Source organism: Muntiacus reevesi, chromosome 2 (assembly GCF_963930625.1).
Source record: "Muntiacus reevesi chromosome 2, mMunRee1.1, whole genome shotgun sequence".
Classification (NCBI taxonomy): domain Eukaryota; kingdom Metazoa; phylum Chordata; class Mammalia; order Artiodactyla; family Cervidae; genus Muntiacus; species Muntiacus reevesi.
Genome location: NC_089250.1, coordinates 274,945,420 through 274,970,665, shown reverse-complemented (window position 1 = coordinate 274,970,665; position 25,246 = coordinate 274,945,420). Strand labels below are relative to the sequence as shown.

Sequence of the window (25,246 nt, the reverse complement as noted above, 5' to 3'; positions counted from 1 at the left end):
CACAAATAGCCATTTTGAGGTACATGAACTGCAAAGAAACAGAATAGTAAAGATTAATGCTTAAACAATGAATTTCAAGTATTTTGCAAATTTGAGAGGTCTGATAGAATAGTACCCATGGCAGCTACAATTCTTTGAATTATTTAGTATATATTATGTCTTTCTAACAGTTTTTACTGTTGAATGCGGCACATAAATAATATAAAATCAACACCACTGCGGTTCCACCTTTTGCAAATATTTTATCAAATATTCATTAAATGGCAGAGCTTGAATTTTGCTTCAGTTTGTGTGACCTAGAACTGAACTAATAAAACACAAATACACAGAGACAACACTAATGAAAGATAACAGAAGTTTTAAAGGGACTTGTGGTGGTCCACTGTGGGGTCTTTTAATGGACCGGAACCTGCTGGTCCGGAGTCGACGATAAGAAAGTGAAAGAAGGACAGAGGCTAAAATTCCTGGGTTATGCATCAGGCCTCTGCGTTCCAAAGAATCAGCCAGAAAGAGAGAGAGGGAGACAAGGAAGGACACGGAGACCCAAGTCTCTGGTGGAACAAGGGTACTTTACTGAATTCTGTGTGAGTATATATACCATATCACAAGGTAGCTTCTTCAGATGAAGATCAAAAGACCAGACTTTACAAGTTACCAAGGAAACAAGAAGCAATAGAGGCCACAAGGCCAAAAGGCAATCCATATCAAAAGAGGGTGGAAAAAACCCCTTTCACCAAATGGAAAAGCTAATGAAGGAAATCCTATGCAAGCATCCCATCTCTAGGATTTCAGTCCTGGGAGTGGCTTGGAACTGACAGTCCTGTCAGGAATTGATAAGGAACGGAGGGCTCAAGAGACACAGGAAACAGCACACAAGAATCCTCCTGTGAAACACTCCCTGACAGCCCATGACTGACTCTCGGCTCCTGTGAAACATTCCCTGACAGCCCATGACTGACTCTTAGCTCCTGTGAAACATCCCCTGACAGCCCATGACTGACTCTCAGCTCCTGTGAAACATCCCCTGACAGCCCATGACTGACTCTCAGCTCCCAAGGCAGGGGGTTGGGTTCAATACCTGCTTAGAGAAATAGATCCCACACCCCACAGCCAAAGTTGTCCAGTGTCAACAAAATCTCCCACATGGCTCTAAAATTCTGCCTGCGACAACTAAGACACAACTGAGACAAGCAAATAAATCCATGTATTTTTCAAAAGAACTTTATATAACTTGGGAGAAAACCAAAAGAAGAAAAAAGATCAATCAAATAAACATTTTTCTGCACACAGGGATACATTAAAATGAGATTATACTTACTAAGAATATTAAAGCTATTCATGTCAAGAATATCAAGATTATTTTTAAAATGTTAATATATATACATCTACTTGGGGATGATATTCATTGCACATTTTAGGTACATTTAGGATGGAAACATACACAGCAGTATAAGTTAAATTAGGACTCCTGGTTCTGAAGCTTTTCTTTCTGGAAAAACTGTATCATTTGTGTTGAGCTTTATCTTTCAACGCAGTGGAAAACAGATTGGCACCATTTTGATTGTTGTAAAAATTTTGAAAAAATACAAAAATATGGTAAAAAGACTGTGTCTGTGATTTAAGCATGGAGTGTTCTGGAAACATCACACGTGGGCTTGGATGATCAATATGCCTACCCCGAACAACCAGTATCTATTATCCACACAATGAGTGTTCACTCTAGGAAGCAAAGAGAAACCAAGATGGGGAAGTTTCTCCATTAACTATGAGCATTTCCACACATTCATTATTCCTTTCTTCTACAATCTCCTTTAAAGAGAGAGGAAAGAAGTATGAACTTCATAGCGTCACGATGTCAGAGAGACGTCTCCAGAAACAGTGGACATCATTTCATCATTACACCAGATGTCATGGTGTAAATGAATCACATAAAAGATGCACGATTACTGCCTGGGCACCCTGGAATTAACAAGGAAATTATAACTTGAATCGAACATTTTAAAATGTTAATTTTATGCAAATTTAATTTCACCTATACTTCCCCTGTTTAGTATTCTCATAATGCATTTAACAAGTAAGTCTTAGCAATGCAAAGGACAGTATCTCCCAGGTTTCTTTTTATTTCTGAACATTTTCGGAAAAACTCTGGACCACTGAGTTGAGTCACTGGGCTTCCCAGCTGGCTCAGTGGTAAAGAGTCTGCCTGCCAATGCAGGAGATGTGGCTTCAGTCTCATGGTTGAGAGAATCCCCGGGACGAGAAAATGGCAACCCAATGCAGAATTCTTGCCTGAAAAATCCCATGGACAGAAGAGAATTGTTTCTATGTATAATGGCACTTTCAAACCTGGTTTTAAATATCTAAATTGCATCCAGGTGCTAAGTCATCACTACATTTCCCAACGTCCCGAAAATCCCAACACCAAACCACATCCGAGTGGGCGTGAGGATAGGAGTGACTCCCTATGCTGATCTCTCAAAAAAAATGTTTTGATAAAAAAAAAAGAATATTTTGAGCTGTTCAGAGTCGCTGATTCATGTTGAGAATTTATCATGCTCCATAGAAAGCGAGGATGCAGACAATGGAGAAAAGGCTCTGGGACAGAAGAAAGTAGTCTAAGGAGCAGGTCTTCGCTATAATAAGAGAAAACGGGGGAAAATAAGTTGATAACAAATAAATTAGGAACAGACAACTAAAGGCTTGCATATTCTCATTTGGGCACTTCAGGAGGAAAAGCAGACACAGCCAGAGACCCAATATAGGACATTTACCTGAGAAGCTGATGTTTCCGCTTCTTGTTCCTCCTGTTCTATCTTCTCTGGGGATATTACGCTGAGTTTTGAGAAAATGTCTGGAGGTTGTAAAGACCTCACCAGATCTACTCCTACAATTTACATTTTAAGATACCAGGATTAGCCAGTAGGTTTAATCCAGAGACTGTCCTCAGGCATGATTCTTTATTATTATATAATCCTAAGGAATGTAGAGGGAAAAAAGTAAAAAGTTTGTCCTTTCTTCCTCCTTGAGCATTTTAGACTTCTCTCTCCTTGGGGACCCCTGGACTTCTTCAGCCTACTTAGGAACTAACTCTCTCATTCCCCACTTTTCTTTTAGGAGAATTGTGTTGCCAAGGGAAAGAGGTGTTGTTTTCATTCCATAACTACCTCTGCTGTTAAGGGGCGGGGTCCCCAAATTGTTGGGACAACCTATTCTCCTAACCCTCTTATTGAGGGTCTCTGATTCAGGGGCCCCAAGTAATAGTTAGAGGAGGCTGTGGACTGATAGGATCTTAGAGAACCATTTTTAAACTAAAAGCTTTTAGACGGTTAGAAAATCCCATTATACAGTTACAGGCAAAAGAGTCATTAAACCAAGTAAAAATCAAAATGAAAAGTCACTTTATATCTATAGTTACATCAGTCCATCTTAAGGTTGTTAGATATGACATCTAACAGTTTAAGATGAGGCATCACATGTGATTGTTTTTGACGGAACTTGCAGACTTGAAGAGTCTTTTCCTTGAAGTGGAGATGTCCACCACAGGAGGCCTTCCACTGATGAAGAGGGGAGCACTCCACAGACCCAGCAGCTAGACTGATTGTGGAATTCAGCGTAGGAATGGGCCCAGGACAGGAAGGCAGTCTTGAGGATCAAATGGTAGACTCAGGATTTTTAGAGTCAGCAGAAGTAGGCTCACATAGATTATCTGGTCCATCCTTTGGCTTGTCCAGACAGTGCCATTACAGAAGCGGATTGGGAAGATAGTGGGCCAGGGGCTTCAGAAAGCACAGAGAAAGTTGCCCCAGGATCTAAAAGGAAATCGAGGATTGGCCTCCCACAGTTATTAATACCCGGGGTTCCTCAGGTGTAATTAGGAGGGGAGCTTGTGTGGGGACCCCTGGGCACCTTCAGTCCTGATTGTCTTGAGAGTCCGACCCCTGAGACCTGCGCCTCTGGAGGCAGTCTCTTTTCCAGTGTGGTCCTTTGCAGACCGGACATGGAGCCAGGGGCAGCGTAGATGCCTGAGGGCAATCCCGCTTGAGGTGCCCCTCCTTTCCACAGTAATAGCAACTCCATCCCTTTTCACCTGGGTCCCTCTGGGCATCTTTCTCAGGATGTTTAAGAAGGGTTTTCATAGCCATTGCGAAGGCTTCCACCTGTTCCTTTGTCTTTTTCTGTCTTTCTTTCTTTTCCTCATAATCCCTACCATAATAGACTGTCTGAGCCAGTTGGAACAGATTATCTAAAGACTGATTTGGTCCATATGCCCGTTTTAATAGCTTATGGCTGGTATCTAGACTGAGTGAGAAATCTATCCTTTAAGATCACTTGTCCCTCTTCACTTTTGGGATCAATCTCAGTGAATCTGCTTCTCTCCATCTGTCTAGGAATTTACCAGCAACTTCCTTCTCCTCCTGTGCTATGTCTGCCAATTTGCCAGAGTTTAAAGCCTTAGTTTAATGGGCTTCCTGGTGGCTCAGACGGTAAAGCGTCTGTCTGCAATGCTGAAGACCCAGGTTCAATCCCTGAGTCAGGAAGATCCCCTAGAGAAGGAAATGGCAACCCACTGCAGGACTCTTGCCTGGAAAATCCCATGGACAGAGGAGCCTGGTAGGCTACATTCCATGGGCTCACAAAGAGACGGACACGACTAAGCGACTTTACCTTAAAGGTTTAGCACACCCCTGCCTGAGTCCTTCAAGAATATATCTGACAAAATGACTCTGATCCCATCTTCCTTTAGCTGTGTTGTAGTTCCAGTCTGGTTCTGTAATTGGGACCACCTGATTCCCAGCGGGGAGGGCGGTTATCTCCCTCTTCCCTGCTGATTCATTACCAAGCCATTCATCTCCATAAGCAATTGCTTTTCCGAAAACTTTTTTGAGTCAGGAGTCAGCATTTGTCCCAAGATATATATCACATCCTTCCAAGTAAGATCATAAAGCAGAGTAACACCTTTAAAAGCTCTAACATATTTTTCTGGGTCCTCTAAATAGTCTCCCAGATCCTCCTTGATTTCTTGTATTTCTTGATTAGAAAAAGGCTTATTAGCTCTCATAGACTGATTATTTCTCCCAGTGGGTTCTTCATGAAGAGGCAGCCTCTTCATGTGTGGCTGTTCCTCGGTCTCCCTGGCTGCTCTGCATATATGATCCCAGGGATAGATTGGAGAAACCTGCTTTTCTTTACCTTTGGCTCCTGTCCTCCATCTCATCTAGCAAGGTAGGAGGACAGGAGGGAGCTGAAGGTTTCACAGCCAAATATATACCCTTTGAACATAAGTCTGGCATTTTGCAGAGGGAAAAGAGCAACACATATGCTACTTCTACCCATTTCCCTTGTTTTCTACAGAACCAATCTAATTGTAAAACAGTTATTATACTTAAGAGACCCTCCAACCGGCCACCGTTCGCCACCCTCCAGTGGGTACCGTGGCCATGCAGTATCACATAGGAAGACCAGGTGTGTCTACTTTAAGCCCTGGGGATCAAATCTATCCCAGTTTTTCAGGATACAGTTCAAAGGAGTGAGGCTGCAATTGTTAGCTCCCATCTGTAAGAGAGAAAAAAAGCGAACAGCACCATCTTTCTACCGGAGGCGCCCCTCCCTGCTCTAGATGGGGGTGTAGACAGTGTGTACACCACAGCTTCCCTTCCCTGGTCGGACTTATTCTGTCCCTTACCGACCCAGGGGCCGTACTTGTTCCTCCCGGTTCTACCACCAAGACGGGGTGGAGATGCACCAGGGGTAGACCTGATGGCTTCCCTGACTGACGTCCAGTGCCTCACCATTAAAACCTTGCTTGCCTCTGATGCCACCGGGGGTGCAATCAGAATAAGCTTCCGGAACACCTCCCAGGCTAAACTGCTGGGGAAAACAGTGGTCACCTGAATGCCTGTGCACGACCCTGATATACTCCTGACCACAATAAAACCGATATGAACAGAAAACTGAGATGTTACTTCCAAGCGTCACCTCACCAGTATACGAGCCTGCTCTGGTCCAATAAGAGCCCGTGTTATCAAAGGGAAGAAAGAAACCCATTGCAGTTCCAATCTGAGTGACCTTTAACCTCACAGATGCTCTTGTAGCTAGAACTCCATCTAACTTCCGATCTTTTGATTCCTATCACGGCTAGGTGCTTCCTGACTACCAATCCAAGTGTGAAACCTGCTGTGAACTGCTGTGAGATCTAAGTCACAGTGCCAGTACAGATCACAAGACCCTTGAAAATCTATGATGTGACAGAATAGGTTAGTACTTCTAATTTCCAAGGAGTTATGAAATGGCCAAAGAGACCAAAAGTTTGATTGAGAAAGGAGAGTTCAGTCCACATGTTTAGCCCATCACTGGTCAGTCCCTGAAGGAGACGCTGGGTGCCTCTTGGCATTGGCAGGTTGGTATAAATCCCCGACAGGTTTCTGCCATCAGCCCTATGAGGTCACCACAGAACCGCAGAGCAGTTCACTTGCTTCATGCAGGGCATTTCATTCATTCACGCAAGCACACCACAGAATTAGTAAAGTACAGCAGAAAACGTGTTCGCTAGGAGAACTAGAGCTCCAAGCACCCTTCCCTTGTCCTGAAGAATCCCTGATGAGCCCCCAAGATGATAGGTTGTTGCTGAATCATGCAAAGAGGCTGGGGTTCTTGGCCTCTGGAGAATTCAATCTGAGGCCAGAGACAAGGCTTGATTGCTCAGACATTCTATGTAGTAAAGTTTTATTAAAGTATAAAGGAGACAGAGAAAGCTTCTGACATAGACATCAGAAGGGGACAGAAAGAGTATCTGCTTGCTAGTGTTAGCAATGGAGTTACATGCTCTCCAATGAACCCAAGGAATGTCTGGAGGTTGTAAAGACCTCACCAGATCTACTCCTATAATTTACATTTTAAAATAACAGGATTAGCCAGAAGGTTTAATCCAGAGACTGTCCTCAGGCAGGATACATTATTTTTTTTTTAGGATACATTATTGTTATATAATCGTAAGGAATGTAGAGGAAAGAGAAAAAGTTTGTCCTTTCTTCTTCCTTGAGAATTCCAGACCCCTCTTTCCTTGGGGGCCCCCAAGCTTCTTCTCAACCTGCCTAGGAAATCACTCTCTCACTACAGACAGAAGGACCTTGAAAAGCTGAGAAGAACGACCTCTCCTGTCCTCTGTCTCAGAAGAGATTCATGAACAATCAATTCCTACCTGGAGACCAGCCTGTGAGCTAATTTCTTGATTGTTTTCTCCCCAGAGATAGCTGCTAACACTCTGCTCACACAGACGGTGTGAGGTGACTGACTTCCCCGGTCCAAATCCAGCTAGACCAACCCTGCGGCCTCTCCTTGGACTGAAGCTGGGCCTCAGCTCTCACAAATGGACCAGGAGCCACGTCCTTATCCCGGCCCTCCCCTTAGAATCCCTGGAGCACATCCTGCACACCACACTGATGCTCCCACAGGACCAAACTAGAACTCTGTTGGGAGGGCATCAGTGAGGTCATTTCCTGACACTCGTCACATTATCCTGAAGGGAAACCAGATGGAAACCTCTTGGATAAAGATTCTTTCTGAATCATTTCAATGAATACAAATCCCTGGTGCCCAGGTCCCCACTCCAAGAAGTTATGAATCTGCAGGTCTACAGTGGGGCCATGAAAGGAGTCATCAGCAAATCCCATTTTGTACTGATGCTTCTTCCCCAAAACCAATGTTCAGGAGTCCTGAGCTCAAAGCCTCACACTCAGCACAGGTAAGACCTCTCTGTAGGGGAGGATTTAGGGCAGGAGTTTCTGAGAGAGGTCAAAGCTGGAATCAGGCAGAGAAATCAAGACTACTTTCAGTTCAACTTTTATAATTTACCATGAGTAAAGTGCCTCGGACGCCCTAGGATCAGTGTGGATTAATCCATTCAAACCAAGGCAAGGATTCTGGTGAGCACTGTACGGATTATTTGAGTGCTGAATTGCATTCACTTCAAATAATCTCAAATCCTGTCATTATTAACAAACATACATACATTGCTAAGAATTGTAACTTTCTAACCATAAACCTTCATCTCGTGATTCATGCTAATATATCCATTTTCTATGTGTTTTAACTATGGAGTACTCCCTACAGTCATTCTCCTTCAGAGAAACTTCTGAAAACAAAACCAATGAAATGCCTTCTAGTATGCAATCTCTGGTATTTACTTTGATTTAACTTTTGATTAACAACCTTTCTACATATTTGTTACATCACTTCCATAGGTTTCTTATATAAACTCTTGTGTTTTCTGATGCATGTTCAGGGCAAACCTCTTCCATCACATGTTCCATTAATAGGGTTTCTTTCCAGTGTGTGTTCTCAGATGTTTAGTGAGATTACCACCATGACTAAAGGGTTGGCCAAATTCTGTACATTTATAAGGTTTCTCTCCAGTATGAACTCACAAATATGTAGTAAGAATTGAATTCCGATTAAAGGTTTTGCCACATTCTGTACATTTATACGGTCTCGCCCTAGTATGGATTCGCCGATGTTTAGTAAGATTAGAACCCGTAAAGAAGGCCTTGCCACATTCTGTACATTTATAACATCTATCCCCAGGATGAATTTGGTGATGTTGAGTAAGGGCCGGATTCGTAGTAAAGCCTTTGTCACATTCTTCACATTTATAAGGCTTCTCTCCAGTATGAATTCGCTCATGTTGAGTAAGTTGCAAGCACTGAATAAATTCTTTGTCACATTCTTTACATTTATAAGGTCTCTCTGCAGTATGAATTTCCTAATGTCAGGTAAGATGTGAGCATTCAATAAAGGTTTTGTTACATTCTTAGCATTTATAAGACTTCTCTCCAGTATGAATTCGCTGATGTCGAGTAAGATGCGAGTATCGAATAAAGGCTTTGTTACATTCTTGACATTTATAAGGTCTCTCCCCAGAATGAATTCGCTGATGTCGAGTAAGATTTGAGCAATGATAAAAGGCTTTGTCACATTCTTTACATTTATAAGACTTCTCTCTGGTATGAATTCGCTGATGTCGAGTAAGATGCGAGTATCGAATAAAGGCTTTGTTACATTCTTGACATTTATAAGGTCTCTCCCCAGAATGAATTCGCTGATGTTGAGTAAGTTGCCAGCACTGAATAAAGGCTTTGCTACATTCTTTACATTTATAAGGTCTCTCCCCAGAATGAATTCGCTCATGTCCAGTAAGAAGTGATGGATGACTAAAGGCTTTGTTACATTCTTGACATTTATAAGGTCTCTCCCCAGAATGAATTCGCTGATGTCGAGTAAGACCTGAGCAATGATGAAAGGCTTTGTTACATTCTTTACATTTATAAGGTCTCTCCCCAGAATGAATTCGCTGATGTCGAGTAAGATTTGAGCACTTAGTAAATGTTTTGTTACATTCTTTACATTTATAAGGTCTCTCCCCAGAATGAATTCGCTCATGTCCAGTAAGAAGTGAGGGACGACTAAAGGCTTTGTCACATTCTTTACATTTATAAGGCTTCTCTCCAGTATGATTTCGCTGGTGTTCAATAAGATGGGAGTTGTAAGTAAAGGCTTTGCCCCATTCCGCACACTTATAAGGTTTCTCTCCAGTGTGAATTCGCTGATGCTGAGAAAGAACTGAGCGATGCTTAAACGCTTTGCTACATTCTGTACATTGGAAAGGTTTCCTTCCTGTATGAATTTTCTTATGTCTACTTAGATGGCATGATTTACTAAACAGTTTCCCACATATCTTACACTTGTTTTCTTTCTGTGAATTCTGAACAGTCTGTGGTTGAATAAGTTCTGAAGACTGATTACAAACCATACCATATTCAGTACAAGTCCTCCCTTCAGTACAAGTACTCTTAACGAGAGAAAAACCTGACATTTGATCAAAGGTATTGCTACATGTATTACTTTTAGAATCCTTGTTTGACGATTCGGGTCCCTGATGTTTCTTAAGACTGGAGTCCCCTACAACAATATATCCAATTTCATTTCCTGAATACCTTCTCAGTCCACCAAAAATACTCTTGTAATTATTGGAGCTGGAGCTCTTACTAAAGGTCTGACTCATTTCATTGCACATGGAAAGTTGTTGTGTACTGAACATACCACAATATGTATTGAACAATGATGGTTGGATTGCATCTCTTCCAGTATCATCAACATTATACATCTTGGAATGGAGAGAAAATATCTGTTGGGGGAAGAAAAATGAGCCCCTGCTCATGGATCCCTCAAATTGATTAGATTGTGAGTTTTCCCACTCACTGTTAAATTGTAGGTGTTCAGACATGCTTGAATGTATGTTTAGTCGAAGCCTATGTTCAGAATTGTTTGAATGAATATTTGCAATAGAGACTAGATTACCTCCCAGATTTTCCACGTTTCCTTTTAGAGAACATGTATGTTTCAAAAAAGGATGGAAATCTTTTCTTAAACACTTACACATCTTGGAAAATGTTGAAGACTGAAGTGGGTGTTTCTCCCAACTTGACTCAGGTCGCTCAATTCTTTTTCCAGTAATGTTAGCAATCTGTGTAACTGTCTCCATTTCTTTAAGTCCATATAAAGATCCTCTCTGTCTTTCATATACCCATGTACATTCCCAGTCGTTCCTTAAATTTAAGTTTCTGTGGTGAAACATTTGATATATTCCTAGGTTTGCCTTTGGGGACACATCTTCTAATGCTGGATTCTTTGGCATCAAATCCTGGGTGTCTTGTGGAGACAAGGCTGAAAGATATCAAATAACAAGTAATTTCCCCTGCTATTCTCAGTGAATATCTTTAAACATTTAGAGAAAATTGATGACCATAGCTAGTTTAAAACTAAAATAGAGAAATATAGAGATGGAAGCATCAAGATGCCAGAGGATTAGGCAGATGTGAAGACCATCTCTGTCTCCACAAACGAATCAGAAATGAAACAATTCTCACAGAGCCCAGCTGAACACTAGCAGAGACCACTTGACATCTAAAAAAACAAGAAAGATTCCTGCTGGGCCAGGTAGGACAATAGAAAGAAGAAGGAAAAGGAAGGGGAGAGGAAGTGGGAAGGGGCCTGCAACCTGGGGGGACATGAAAGTGAGGAGTGGTCTCCACATTCAGGGAAGCACCTCGTCAGGCACTCAGTCTGGACAGGAGAGCCTCACTCTTTGTGGGAGAGAACATGGCAACCAGCGTGTGGCAGCAGGACAGAGAGAGACCTGCACACGGGGTCCTGACCCTGCCCTGCCCACCCAGCCTGAGAGGCATGTCCACCACTGAAGACAAGGGCTGGGTGCTGAAATGTGGGGTTCGGAGAGCAGACCCAGGCAGAGGATTGAGGTTGGCTGTGAGGAAACATCCTGAAGCGATGGGGCTGTGGGAAGAGCTCTGCAAAGGGGATGTTAGTGGTGGAAGCCTGAACCACCTGTGAGCAGAGAGGCATTAGTGAGTGATGCCCAAAGAAGAAGCCCATTGCATCCCTTGTCCCTTCTGCTGGATCTTCTCGCCCAGGACGATGAAGAACTCCAACCATGTAGGACTTTTGAGCCCACAGGCACGGCCTCCCCCATCTACATCCTCCACAATCAGCAGACTCCTACGCTTTGGGGCAGCTCAGAAGAAGACACCTGTGAGTTGTCCACACGCTCAGATGGAGCTGAAAGCACAGCTGAGCCCCAGGGATGAAGAAGAAAAGCTGACACCTCTCTCTGCAGCAACAGAAGCCACGGTCTCACACCCACGACCGGCTATGTAACCTCAGCCCCTACAGAGCATCTGAATCACCTACCAGCGCTCTCTCAGTCAAGGCGGGGGTAGCTCTAGCTGCTGTAGACTCTGTGGGCTCCCACACAAGGGGGTTGGTCCAGGACAGACCCTGAGCTGCCCCCAAGCACCAGAGGGTCCAGCTCCACGCTGAATGCAATCCCAGGACCTGACTTCACTGAATCTATGCTAGTGACCTTGTGAAAACAACATCTGCGAGACCCCAGGGTGATGTGCCATCCTGCCCATGCTTAAGGTGGGGCCAAGAGCAGTGCCTACACTACATCACATGAGAGCTGGCAGAATACATGGGAGGAGGAACCAGAGCACATCCTGAGTGAACATCCCCAGAGGAGTAATACTCAGCGACTTTTCTCCATGTGCGGTGCTCCTGTCCCACCTGCCTCGCACTACAGATCAGAATCACAGCTAAGATTCAGGTCTGGGGGCTCTATTCCACCACACAGGGAGTAGGCACCACCAGAGAGAGGGCAGTAATAACCACAGAACAATGGGGAAGCAGCTCTGAATATCCACAGCAGGCCCTGGTCACGGTTAACAGCAATCAAAGCCCAGATCAAGAGGATAAGTGCACAAACCTTGGGACCAACTTCATCCACCAAGGTGCAGAGACCAAAAGGAGGACTAAAGGTTCCTGTAGCCTTCAAAAGAGAGACCACAAACTGAAGCCGGACAAAATGTTATGGCAAAGACATAGGTTATAGGGGAAGAAACAAGATAAAAGCCTCCAATCACCACTGAATTCAGGGGTGACAGGCAATCTAGTGGTTACTTCCTGCTTTTAGTCCTCTTCAGTGCAGACAGCAAATACTTTCACAAATCCTAGGTGCTTAGTAATTCTTAAATACACTTCTTGCTATACAAGTTTCTGAGAATTGTCTATTAGATGTTTCAATCTAAAAATCATAAATGATAGTGACAGAGAACTCATCAGAAACTGAGGACACATAAGACATTGTCAACGAAGCTGAATACAAATAAGATAAACTCAATAAAGTACTAGTTTCAAGAAATTAAATGAGATACTTTAAAACCATGACTGAAAGAGGGAACTCTACTCATTGCTCTGTGGAGACCTAAATGGGAAGGAAATCAATAGAACGGGAAAAACTAGAGATCTCTTTAAGAAAATTAGAGGTACCAGGAATATTTCAAACAAAGATGGGAACAATAAAGGACAGAAACGGGATGGGCCTAAAAGCAGCAGAAGATATTAAGAGAAGTTGGCAAGAATACATGGAAGAACTATACAAAAAAGATCTAATGACCAAGATAACCATGATGGTGTGATCACTCACCTAGTAACAGACATCCTGGCATCCAAAGTCAAGTAGGACTTAGAAGGCATGAAGACCAACAAAACTAGTGGAAGTGATGGAACTCCAGCTGACCTATTTCAAGTCCTAAAAGATGATAATGCTAAAGTTCTGCACTAGATAAACCAGCAAATGTTGACCACTCAGCAGTGGACACAGGGCTGGGAAAGGTCAGTTCACATGCCAATCACAAAGAAAGACAACGCCAAGGAAGGCTCAAACTGCTACACAACTTCCCTCGTTTCAAACAGTAATAAAGGCTCAAACATTTTCCTGGCAAGCCTGCAACAGTACGTGACCTGAGAGCTTCCAGATGGTCAAGCTGGATTTAGAAACGGCAAAGGAACCAGAGATCAAATTGTCAACATCCCTTGGACCATATAAAAAGCAAGAGAGTCCTGGGAAAACAACTACATCTTTATTGGCTAACCCACAGTCTTTGATTGTGAGGATCACAAGAAACTGTGGAAAATTCTTCAAGAGATGGGAACACCAGACTACCGTACCTGCCTCCTGAGACATCTGTATGCATGTCAAGAAGCAACAGTGAGAACTGGACATGTGACAATGGACTGATTCCAAACTGGGAAAGGAGTATGTCAAGGCTGTACATTGTCACCCTGCTTACTCAACTTATATGCACAGTACACATGCAACATATCAGGTTGGACGAAGGAATAATTGGAATCAAGATTTCAGGGAGAAATATTCATAATCTCAGATGTACAGATGACACCACCCTTATAGCAGAAAGCAAAGAGGACCTGAGGAGTCTCTTGATGAAACTGAAAGAAGAGGGTGAAAACGCTGAAAAACTCAGCCTTCACAAAATGAAGATCATGGCACCAGTCAGATCGTTTCATGGCAATCGGCAGGAGAAACAGTGAAAGCACTGACTTTATTTTGGGGGTTCCAAAATCACTGCAGATGGTGACTACAGCTATGAAACTAAAGACGCTTGCTCCTTGGAAGAAAAGCTATGACCAAAGCAGGCAGCATATTAAAAAGCAGAAACATTACGTTGCTGACAGAGGTTCATCTAGTCAAAGCTATGGTTTTTCCAGTAGTCATGTATGGATGTGAGAGTTGGACCATGAGGAAAGCTGAGTGCCAAAGAATTAATGCTTTTGAACTGTGGTGTTGGAGAAGACTCTTGAGAGTCTCTTGGAATGCAAGAAGAACACATCACTCCATCCTAAAGGAAATAGGTTCTGAATATTCATTGGAAGGACTAATGCTGAAGCTCTGATGCTCTGGCCACCTGATGCAAAAAACTGACTCACTGAAAAAGATCCTGATGCTGGGAAAGACTGAAGATAAGACAAGGGGATGACAGAGGATGAGATGGTCAGATGGCACCACTAACTCGATGACCAACAGTTTGAGCAGGCTCTGGGAGTTGATGATGGACAGAGAAGCCTGGCTTGCTGCAGACCATGGATTGCAGAATCAGACTCGAATGAGAAACTGAACTGAAGTGACTGATATGTATAATTGATACTCTTTTCTCTATAGGAGGACAAAATTGGAAAATAACTATATTCCAATTAGAACATTTAAAAAAGATTTCTTTATATAACCTAAAAATTGTCATAGTTTGAATCAACTACTAATAATATAGTGGAACATGTGCCAAGAGTTTATGCCAATTTCTTTTAAAATTCTATCAGGTAATATAATATAAAAAATTATTTTAGCAAGTTAGAATTAGGGCAAATACACTTAATATATTAAATATGAGATCATATAAGTGAAAGAGAAACTTTGAAGTCAACCTGAGATGTGCATTCTTTCATTTCTATGAGGTTTTGTTTTCTGCAGGGAAAAATTAGTTGAATTTGAAATTTGTATAGAAGGTCCTATGTGTCATTCCCTGTGGATAGGAAATTATAAACCAGAGGACAAAAACCCATCCCCAGTATTCCTAGAAGTTTGGTAGTTTGTGTACCACTCCACTCACACACACACATTTCTGTCTAGAGGTAGAAGGAAAGTTGAAAGGAGTGTCACATATTTACTCAGAAATTGGCAGAGTTTTCCTAGGGCCCCCAAGCAATGGAAGAGCAATGAATGAATGCAATTTGTCACAAGCCAAGAGGAGACTATTAGTTCACACTGTGGTGGAGAAAACTAGTCACTGGAGATAAATTCATGAATGATTTAAGAGACTGAATGGGTTAGGTGATACATTTCTATGACAGTAGCATACACAAACCCAGGTTTTCAAACCATTTCCATTGAAGCAAATCTTCCAAAGCCATGTGATGAAGGATGAGTTCCTCGCTGCTCCTTGGACCACTCACCTGTGTCATCATCTCCAGCCATTCATACCTACCTGGGTAAATGGCTGTTGTCTCCATTCTCCTTATATTCATGGGGTCCTTCAGTTGCTCCAGAAAGGCGACCAGCTCCAGCTTAGAAACAAGCCCTGTTGATCAGAGAAAGGAAAATTTGTGTTGTTAGAGATTCTTCAGTATCAAATCGAAAATGTATTCAGGTGAGACGAGAACGCATTTTGCTCTAGAAAACGATATCCAGAAATACTTTATTCAAAGTCGCTCTACAATTCTAACAAACACCTAACAATCAGATCCTGAGATTCTGGTCAAGGAATACTAAGGCAAAAGTAAGTGGCATCAATGTGAAATTAAGAGAGTGTGCAACTATTTAATACCACAGAACTTACACATATACCAGTAACCTAGAATGAAGGAGGCAGAGTACATCAAGGAAGAAAACCGTCACCAGCATAACGAATCATGAAGCCCTTCTTTCTAAACTCACAGATACTGATTTCCCCCTAGAAAGCAGAGATCTGGAACTACTGTGGGAAGCAGAAAATTTCAGAAGACATTCTTGAAATGAAGAAACCAAAACCTAGTGGGTGGGTGAGTGATTCTGGAAGGCAGTTATCCTCACCCAAGGAGGCCAGGTTCCCGTAGTTCTCTACCATCACGTCCGTGTACAATTCCCGCTGACCGAGGTCCAGGCATTCCCACTCCTCTTGAGTGAAGTCTATGGCCACATCCTGGAACGTCAGCCGTCCCTGAAATACAAAGCACAGAGGGCATGTGGCCGTGGGAAGACTTCCTTATGTGACCCAAGGTGAAAACAGCAAGTTCAGAGACCTAGTCATGAAGTAGTCGCTTGGCTGGTATTACAAAATATATTTTTTACACAGTAATCCTTTCTACCCAATTTCTAATGTGAAGAAAAGAGGTGAGTTATGATCCACAAGTCATTAGAGTAGCTATTCTCATCTGAAAGAGAAATTATATAATCATCAGGGCAACATTAGCATATTTACTTTTCAGTGTTCTATTCCTGTGACATAGGATAAATTGTTTATCAAAGAAACAGGAAAAAAAAAATTTTAAGTGTATTCTGAGCCAAAAGTTCTGAAGTGGGGCCATAGTGCCACATATTTAGCAAGGTTATTTGAGTTAGTAATGTTGAAAATTCTGCTCGATGAATGACGATTTTGAAGCTCAATGAAATAGAATAGTAAGGTAAGAATTCATACTTAAGTTGGAACTGTAATTGTTTTACAGATTTTAGTGGGCCTAATAGGATAGTCTGGAAGCCTTCCCAAGTGGCAGGCACCCTTTGAATTAGCAGGAGTGGGGGAAGCTTGGTCCTTTCCACCCGTGAGAAACAGGAGTAGTCAGAAGGGAATCCTTGAGGATATTCAGGAGTGGGAGAAGCTTGGTTCCCTCCCCACCTCAGAGATTAGGTTAGTTAGAAATAATGAATATCAGTAAATAATGAATATCAGTTGCTCTTATACCTTTTGGCAAATATTAACAAGCAGCCATTAAATGGCAGAGCTTAAACTTTACTTCAGCTTAGGTACTTCAGATTTTAACTAAGAAAACACAGACAGATTCACAGAGACAATGCTAAGAAAAGGTGATAGAAGCTCCTGTAACTGTAAAGAACACTAAAGCCAGGAAAAGTTTTAGTCACTCAGGCCTGTCCAATTTTTTGTGACCCATGAACTCTTAACTTGCCAGGTTCCTCTGTCCAAGAAATTCCCAAGCAGGAATGCTGGGGTGGGTAGACATTCCCGTCCACAGAAATTCTATGAAAAAAAATAACCAGAAAAAGAAGAAGAAGAAGAAGAAGAAGAAATAATTGATCAAGTCTTGTTTATATTTTCAAGCATACATTCCAGTTCAGTTCAGTCGCTCAGTCAGGTCCGACTCTTCACCACCATGGACCACAGCACGCCAGGCCTCCCTGTCCAACACCAACTCCCAGAGCCTACTCAGTTCATCTCACTGAGGACTGACCTACACTCCAACAGGGCTGTATGCTCATTAAGGGTAAGAGAGAAAAATTTCATGTCACTAAACTCAGGTAATTTTGAATGGATTCAAAATGTACATAATGTTTGAGGATGATATTCTTTATTTAAAATGAACTGTATATTAAATTTTGATACAGATGACCAAAGATGAGGACTAATTAGATTCTTGTAAACATTTTGGAAAATACAAAACTGTGATGACACTCTGTGATGTGAGCATGGAATGTACTGGAAAAGATCAGACCTGGGCTTGGGATGAAAACCCCCACTCTCCAAACCCAGCACCTCTGCTAAACACACCTGAGTGTTCATTTTCCAAAGCAGAAAGAAACAAAGAAGACATGAAATTACTCCATTAATTGTGACAGTTTAGGTACATCCCTCACTTTTTCTTTCCAAGAAACTTGTTCAAGTCAAATGGAAAAAGCAAACTCATAGAATGGGAATCTCACAGAAACACCTAAACCAGTGAACATGAGTCATGGGGCAAGAAGTACATGGAAGAATGCATTATCACTGCATGGGTATTTTGTCACTATTATGGAAATTATGATCTGAATCTATCATTAGAAAATGTTAGTTGGGGGACTTCGTGATGATCAAGTGACTAAGACCCTGAGCTCCCAGTGCATGGAGCTCTGGTTCTTTCCCTCATCAGGAAACCAGATCCCACATGCTGTAGCTAAGAGTTTGCATGTCACAACCAAGGAATCTGAAAACTACAAGGATGACTGAAGATCCTACCTGCCACAACGAAAACCCGGTGCAGCCAAATAAATAAATATTTTTAAAAAGTGTTTTATGCAAATGTCACTTCATGTATGGCTTCCCTGATCTGTAGCCTAATACTACATTTAAGTAGTTAGTCTCACTTATCAATATAGAGCAGTCTCTGCAATGGTTTTATCTCTTAAACTTTTCTGAAGAACTGTGGACCACTGAGTTCACTCTATTTATAAGGACAATCTGTAACTCCTGCTCTAATGACCTGAAGCTGCATCCAGATGTAAACTCATCTCGGCATTTCCCCTACTTCACTATGATCCTAACGCCAGACCACATCCCAATGGGAGTCTCTGGTCGTAGTGCCTCCCCGTGTTGATCTCGCCCTAAGGGCATATAGTGAAGAACTGAAAGTCACTAATTCATGTTGAGAATTCATTAGGCTCTAGAGAAAGCCGGGATACAGACAATGGATAACAGGCTCTGGGATTTAATGGAGAAGTTAGTCTAAAGAGCTGCTCTTACAGAGTGAAGTAAGCCAGAAAGATAAAGAACATTACAGCATACTAACACATATATATGGAATTTAGAAAGATGGTAGCGATAACCCTATATGCAAAACAGAAAAAGAGACACAGAAGTACAGAACAGACTTTTGAACTCTGGGGGAGAACGTGAGGGTGGGATGATTTGAAAGAACAGCATGTATATTATCTATGGTGAAACAGACCACCAGCCCAGGTGGGATGCATGAGTCAAGTGCTCGGGCCTGGTGCACTGGGAGGACCCTTAGGAGTCGGGTGGAGAGGGAAGTGGGAGGGGGGATCGGGATGGGGAATACGTGTAACTCTATGGCTGATTCATGTCAATGTATGACAAAACCCACTGAAATGTTGTGAAGTGATTGGCCTCCAACTAATAAAATAACATTAAAAAAAAATAAATAAAGAGCTGCTCTTCACTATACTAAGAAAAAATTGAAAAACTAAGAGGTAGATAATAACAAACCACCCAGGGAGAAAACTTAGAATCAGAGAATGAAAGGTTTTCAGGTTCTCAGTCCAGGCATTTCAGGAGGAAAATCAGCAGAGCCCCAGACCCAGACAGGACATTTACCTGAGAAGCTGCCATTTCCTCCTCTTCTTCTTGCTGCTCTGAGTCTTCTCTGGGGATGTTATGTCGCAAACTCACATCCACAGGTTGAGAAAATACCTTCAACGGCATCCACACAGCTCTTTCACCTGCAACTGCTGCAGTGAAAATGAAGAAAAAAGGTTCTGGTCTCTCCTGCCCTTTTCTGAGCCTTTTTTGGGCTTCCTCTGTTCCTGATCGGTAGGCGGCAATCAAGACTAATCTGACATGTTAATCACATTCTGTGCTGGGTGCTTACCTTTGATGCATTCTCTTTGCAGACCACCCCTGAAAGTTCTCCTTCCTTTTTGCATTCCAGAGAGCAGATCGCAGCAGAATTGACGGGAGACAACAGACTTGACTACTGGGCTAGCTGACATACATCTGAGGGTGTTTGAAACATGGCGGGTGAAGACCCGCATTTAGGAGCCCTGAGCTGCAGCCTCACACCCCGCACTCCTGAGAGCTCTGCGGGCGGGAACTTCTAGAAACAAAGGAAGTCGGGCAGATTGCCTGGGGAGGGGCTCTCTCTAGGATGGGTGTGGCCCTCCGCTGCCTCTGCCTCTGCCCTTGGGGGAGGGGTGGTGGGGAATGCCTGTTTGGAATAACCTGGGGGCGTTGTGTTCCTGCAAAGCTTTGCTCTCAGAATTCTTTCCAAAGATGTCTTGCCTTTAGCGCTAAGTCCAACTCTTTGCCTCCCCCTGGACTGTAGAACGCCTGTCTCCTCTGCCAGTGGGGACTCTGCAGGGAAGAATACTGGAATGGGTTGCCATGCCCTCCTCCAGGGGATCTTCCTGACCCAGGAATTGAACTCACATCTCTTGGCGTCTCCTACATTGACAAGTGGTTCTTTACCACTAGTGCCATTGGGAAGCCACAGGATACCCTGAGTACTTAGGTTTTTCTACTACCCTCTGCAACCTGGGGACACAGGTTTTCACAAAATGATTTGAACTGTGACCGCCTGTCTGCAAGCGAGGGACCTCCAACTTCAGAGACCAGGAGGCTGGAGGTGTTTCGGTCATTGCAGAAACCAAGCACCGACTCTTGGAGAGTTGGAGATCTCAGGTTTACTATGCCGGGGGCCAGAGGAGTTAACACTCCAAGTTCTGAGCCCGAAAGGGGTTACAGAGATTTTATACGTGGACAGGCATGATTAAGAGAGTTTGCAGGTTTGCAGGGGCTAGGGCAATTGCAAAGAGGAGGACAAGGATGAGTTAGATTAATTCTAGTTCCTAGTATTGTGAGTCCTCACAATATGAGACCTTCGTGATCATAACTTTATAAAAGGGAAGCTGAGTTATAGAGGCAAAAGGAGAAGGAGTCTATGAAAAAATCTTTAGTTTTCCTTCTTCATTGCACCCTCTTGCTGCTTCTATCACTCATTGTAGAAAGCATCATCTCATGTTTGATAGGACATTCAGAGCTCCCCGTCGTTTAGGGGACTATATTGAGCTATTAACATTTGTAACTTTATGGATTCCCCTCGAGAGGTGATGAACTGGGTAATAACTTTGAGAATACAAGGGCCACAAAAAGGGCCTGAAAGGACATGAAGAGAGTACCGGTTAATGGGAGAGGCCACAATTCCCAGCTCCAGGTACTGTTCCAATTACCCCAGGACTTTGCTAGTTCCTCTCTGCTTTTCATGATTCATTCCATTAGCTGTTGGGCCATGTCTCTGACTATTCCTAATTGGTTTCCACAAAAGCAGCGTTCTTCGTTCAAGTAGAGGCAGAGTCCTGCCTTTTCAGCTGTCAGTAGGTGGAGCCCTCTCCCATTCTTTAAAACACCTCAGTCAAGAAATCTAGCTGCTACTGTAAGGCCCTCAAAATGTGGCTACTCTCTCAATGTTGTCTGTGTTGTAGCCACGCGTTCTGGGAAACAAACTCACTCAGAAGGACAACGCAGATAGTGGAGTGCAGTTTATGACACCAGCAGGGCCAAGGGAGAGTTTCCTCTTAGACAAGGACCCCAACCAGGTTTTGTGAAAGCCTTATATTCCCTAAGTGTATAAGGTTCCCTGAAACTAGTCTGAACAATGGAAAAAGAATGATACAATCAAAGTTAACCAGCAATCATATGCCTGAAGCCTAGGTAGTTAAGCCTAGGTAGTTAAGACCAACAAGCCTGTGGTCATACCCAAAAAGCGTAATAGAATGTATGATTCCATTCGGTTACACAGATAACTAGGGTGTTCTTTTAGGCAAAGGAGAGCCCTGAGGTCTCCTGGGGGCCTTTGTTTTCCAGTTGATATGTCGTTTCCATAGATACTCTGCATATAGCTCAAAGTCCACAGTCCGGCCCAAGATGGAGTCCTGCTTTCAAGACAGAGCCTGTTCTGTTTCCTCCTTCATGTGAAGTCCTCGGATAGTGTATGGTAGAAGGTGATTGATGAAGCAATGCCTCCTATTCCAATACTTCCACTAGCCAAAACTTCCAAACCAACCAGTAGGGGATTAGCTGGATGGTTCTTTTTGACCAAGTCTGTGCTGTCAGAGGTACAGTGAGAGTCTGGTTGTTAGGGTCAATATTCATCTGGGGATCGAGGAAAGCTAAGGTGCAGATACCCATCCATTGACTTGTAGACATGAGTAAACATCTGTCCCACAAACAAAGCAAAGGCCTTGATGGGGCGGCACCATATTGTGTCTGTGGCAAGATGAGTGGGCCACTCACATTTTACAGTTTGATTACATTCGTCCCTGGCTAAATTGCCTACAACTTCACTTCCTCCATCATTTGTAAAGCATTCTGGAGTCTTTTGAGTTAACTCAATTGTCCTTAAGACTGGCCCTTGTAAGGGTGGATCTATCAGAGTTCCCATGGCTGTTGCAATATTTAATGTTACTGGTATAGCTAAATACCATGAAGCTCCTAGGGATGAGCAAAGCCAGCAATCCCTGGCCAGCTGGGTTTGGTGTCGTATAGAAGGTGAGGAGTTGCATTGAGAATCTGTTACAGATGAAGGTTTAACGGGGAGTTAACTCTATAACCTGTGTCATACTACCAACAGGCAGAGCCTGATTTTTAAGGGCAAAGTTGGTCCGTGATTTCATTTGTCTGCATTATTGTCCCTGTCCAGTAGGTTTTTCCATTTATTTGGCAGACAGACAGCTGTTCTGGGTTGTAACATCTACATGGCATTTGGGCATAGACGGAAGTACAGGGGCATGATGGCAATGCCATGGTGTCGGGGTGCGGCCCGGGGTTTGGATCCTCTGGTGGGGGAAAGGTAGAGGCAGTGGGGGACACAGCTGGGAACAATTTTTGGCACTCAGGACCCTGGATATACACCGCATGGTTATGAAGGCAGAAGGTGATCGGCCTATAGGATAGGCTATCTATACTTTGCTCTAGCTGATGGTTGAGTAAGGGATTTTTCCAAGGGTTGACTGTAATATTCACAGGTGCATGATGGAAAAGGAATGGCTCCATCCATTACAGCAAGGGACACTAAACGGCTCCAAAGCAGCCTGCACATAACAGGTAATTGAGCACTTGCAAAAGGTTTTCTCCGCATCTCTGAGTTGTCACGGCTATAGTAACTGAGCCTATCATGAAGTGGGGTAAGCTATTCTGTTAGCGATTTAGATAGGAGGGAGAATCAGTCATAGAAACATCTAATTAGGATGAAGCTTCCCACTTCGGTGAGTTAACAGACAGCTAACCGCACCTTCTGACCCATATCCCAGTCCTGGGGCGTTACTGAAGCTAGTCCTGTAGCAAAGTGTACAACAATAATACCAATGAGGAACAGAGGCCAAAGTTGACAATAAAAATCCAGTGATATCTTGAGAGCCAGATTCTCAAACTTCCGTGAGTTGACCAGCCAGCTGCCGGAGTGTGGCACGAACAAGGCTGAAGAATCCTCAAGCTTCTGCCGTGCGTGAATGGCACGTGACTAGTCAGCTTCTGGGGCGGCTAGAGCAGGCGCAGCATCTTTGGTGGGTGAGTTCCATTGTTTTTGGATCCAGACCTTGAGGGGCTTTCTGGGGTCCCAGATTGTTTTCCAGGTGTCCTCATCACAGGGAGCCGCTGCCTTCTTGACTCTGGTTTGGTGGATCCAAGGGATGACGCCCGTAAGTTTAAGAGCACTAGGGGTTGCCAGAACAACTGTGTGAGGGCCTGTCTCCTGCCTGACATGGTTCTTCTTTCCAGTCTTCAACCCCTACGTCTTCTCCTGGATGCCTGGGATGAACCCAATTGCCCAAAGGAATGGGTGTCCTTTCGAAGGTTTCTCGGGTGATATGGTGGAAGACTTTTCCCAGGAAATGGAGGTGTCAGGACATCTCCAGGTCAGCTAGTTGTTGGGAGTTTCCCTTGAGTTTTCCTATCACTGGGGGTTTTCTCCCATATAAGATCTCAAAGGGAGAATAGCCTGAGGATTCAGGGTGCATCGGGCTTGGAGTCAGGCTGGGGGGTAACATGTCAATCCAAGATTACTGGTCTCCTGACAGAGTTTAGCAAATGTAGTCCTGAGGTTACAATTCATGCGTTCAACTTTCCCTGAGCTCTGAGGCCTGTAAGCGTTGTGACGCTTCCATTTGAGGCCCAGTGTCCCGGATGAGGTTTGGATTATCTGAGACACAAATGCTGGCCTGTTGTCAGACCCTAGGGAGAGAGATAGCTTATATCTCAGGATCATGTCTCTTCACAGGGCCTTGGCCACTTCTCGTGCCCGTTCAGTGCATGTGGGGTACGCTTCAGCCCATCCTGAGCAGGTGTAGACTACCACAAGGAAATACTTGTAGCCCCTATAGGGCTTGACTTCAGTGAAGTCCACTTCTACATCTTCAAAGGGCAGTGTTCCAACGGTCAGCACCCCTGGGTTGGGTCTTGGTCCTTGACTGGCGTTTTTCTGAGCACAAGTCACAGAATTAGCACTGATCTGCACGCATAGGGCTGGGAGCTTAGGGACGAAATAGAAGTGGGTCAGTAAGCTCGCCAGCGCAGGTTTTCCTAAAGGAGTTTTCTCATGATGCTGTTTTACCAGCTGGATTTCTATATTGCTGGACACAAGGAGTCTTAGGTCTGGGAGCTTCTACCAGCTCTCCTTTTCTTTTATTCTTCCCTCATTTAGAGCCCATTGATCTTCTTCCTTGGCATATTTTGGGGATGGAGGCATTTCTGGTGCAAAGAGGACCTTAACGATTGACTCAGGTTCCACTGTTGGCCTCGGATGGGTCGCTGCTTCCTTGGCTGAGTGGTCAGTCAACTGATCTCCGTTGCTGATATCACTTCCTCGCTGATGGCCTTTACAATGGATGACTGCCACTTGGCAAGGCTTCCAGACTGCTTCTAAGGGTGAAGAATTTCTTTTTTGTTTGTAATCTCCTCCCTCCCCCTCTGTCAATAGTCCCTTCTTTATAAGTAGCTCCATGGACATCTAAAGTAGCAAAAGGCATACCTTGCCTCGGTATACGTGTTGGCTCCTTTCCCTTCGGCGTGCCTTAGCGCCTGGGCGAGTGCCGACAGTTCAGCCCTCGGTGTTGACCACCCTTGTGGCAAGGCCTCGGCCTTCACTATCTCATCGGTTCTTGTTAAGGCAGAGACTGCTCTGCGCTGCCCGTCTTGGATAAAAGTGAGTGCTTCCGTCGGTGAACAGTTCCAGTTCTCCATTCTAGTGGGGAATGTCCATCAGGCCCAGCCTGCTCGAGTAAATCTCATCTATGAGCTCCTTACGGTTATGATCGGGGTTCCTGCTTCTGTGGGCAAAAACTGGTGGGGTTCAGTGTCCACACAGTCTTGACTTGGACCCATGGGTTTTTGGAAAGCAGTTCTTGATAGTGAATCATCCTGGAGTTGGCCAGCTGCTGGAGTCCAACCCCAGCGGGCCCAGGAATACCCGAGGGATGGGTGGTGTCGGCGAAGAAGAAGACAAACACACAAAGACGGTTCTGTGGAAGAAAAAGCTTCTTTTTTTTATTTTTAGAACAGATCAGTTTTAATAGAATGAACATTAACTCCCCCTTAAGTCACCACATATTACATCAGATATTGGTTTCGTG

At 43.7% G+C, this 25,246-nt stretch overlaps 1 protein-coding gene and 1 pseudogene across 1 annotated transcript in view; both read right to left on the bottom strand.

The window, feature by feature from the left end:
* Positions 1–8,308: 8,308 nt before the first annotated feature.
* Positions 8,309–9,805, bottom strand: LOC136157640 (zinc finger protein 420-like; annotated as a pseudogene).
* A 346-nt stretch (positions 9,806–10,151) lies between these two features.
* LOC136157639 (KRAB domain-containing protein 5-like) overlaps positions 10,152–25,246 on the bottom strand; it is a 52,870-nt gene continuing 37,775 nt past the window's right edge. Inside the window, exons 3-6 of the mRNA XM_065919459.1 lie at positions 15,992–16,118; positions 15,408–15,500; positions 10,588–10,719; positions 10,152–10,180 (exon numbers count right to left, since the gene is read on the bottom strand). Coding sequence (XP_065775531.1) covers positions 10,152–10,180; positions 10,588–10,719; positions 15,408–15,500; positions 15,992–16,118 — 381 coding nt within the window. The remainder of the gene's footprint in view (positions 10,181–10,587; positions 10,720–15,407; positions 15,501–15,991; positions 16,119–25,246) is intronic.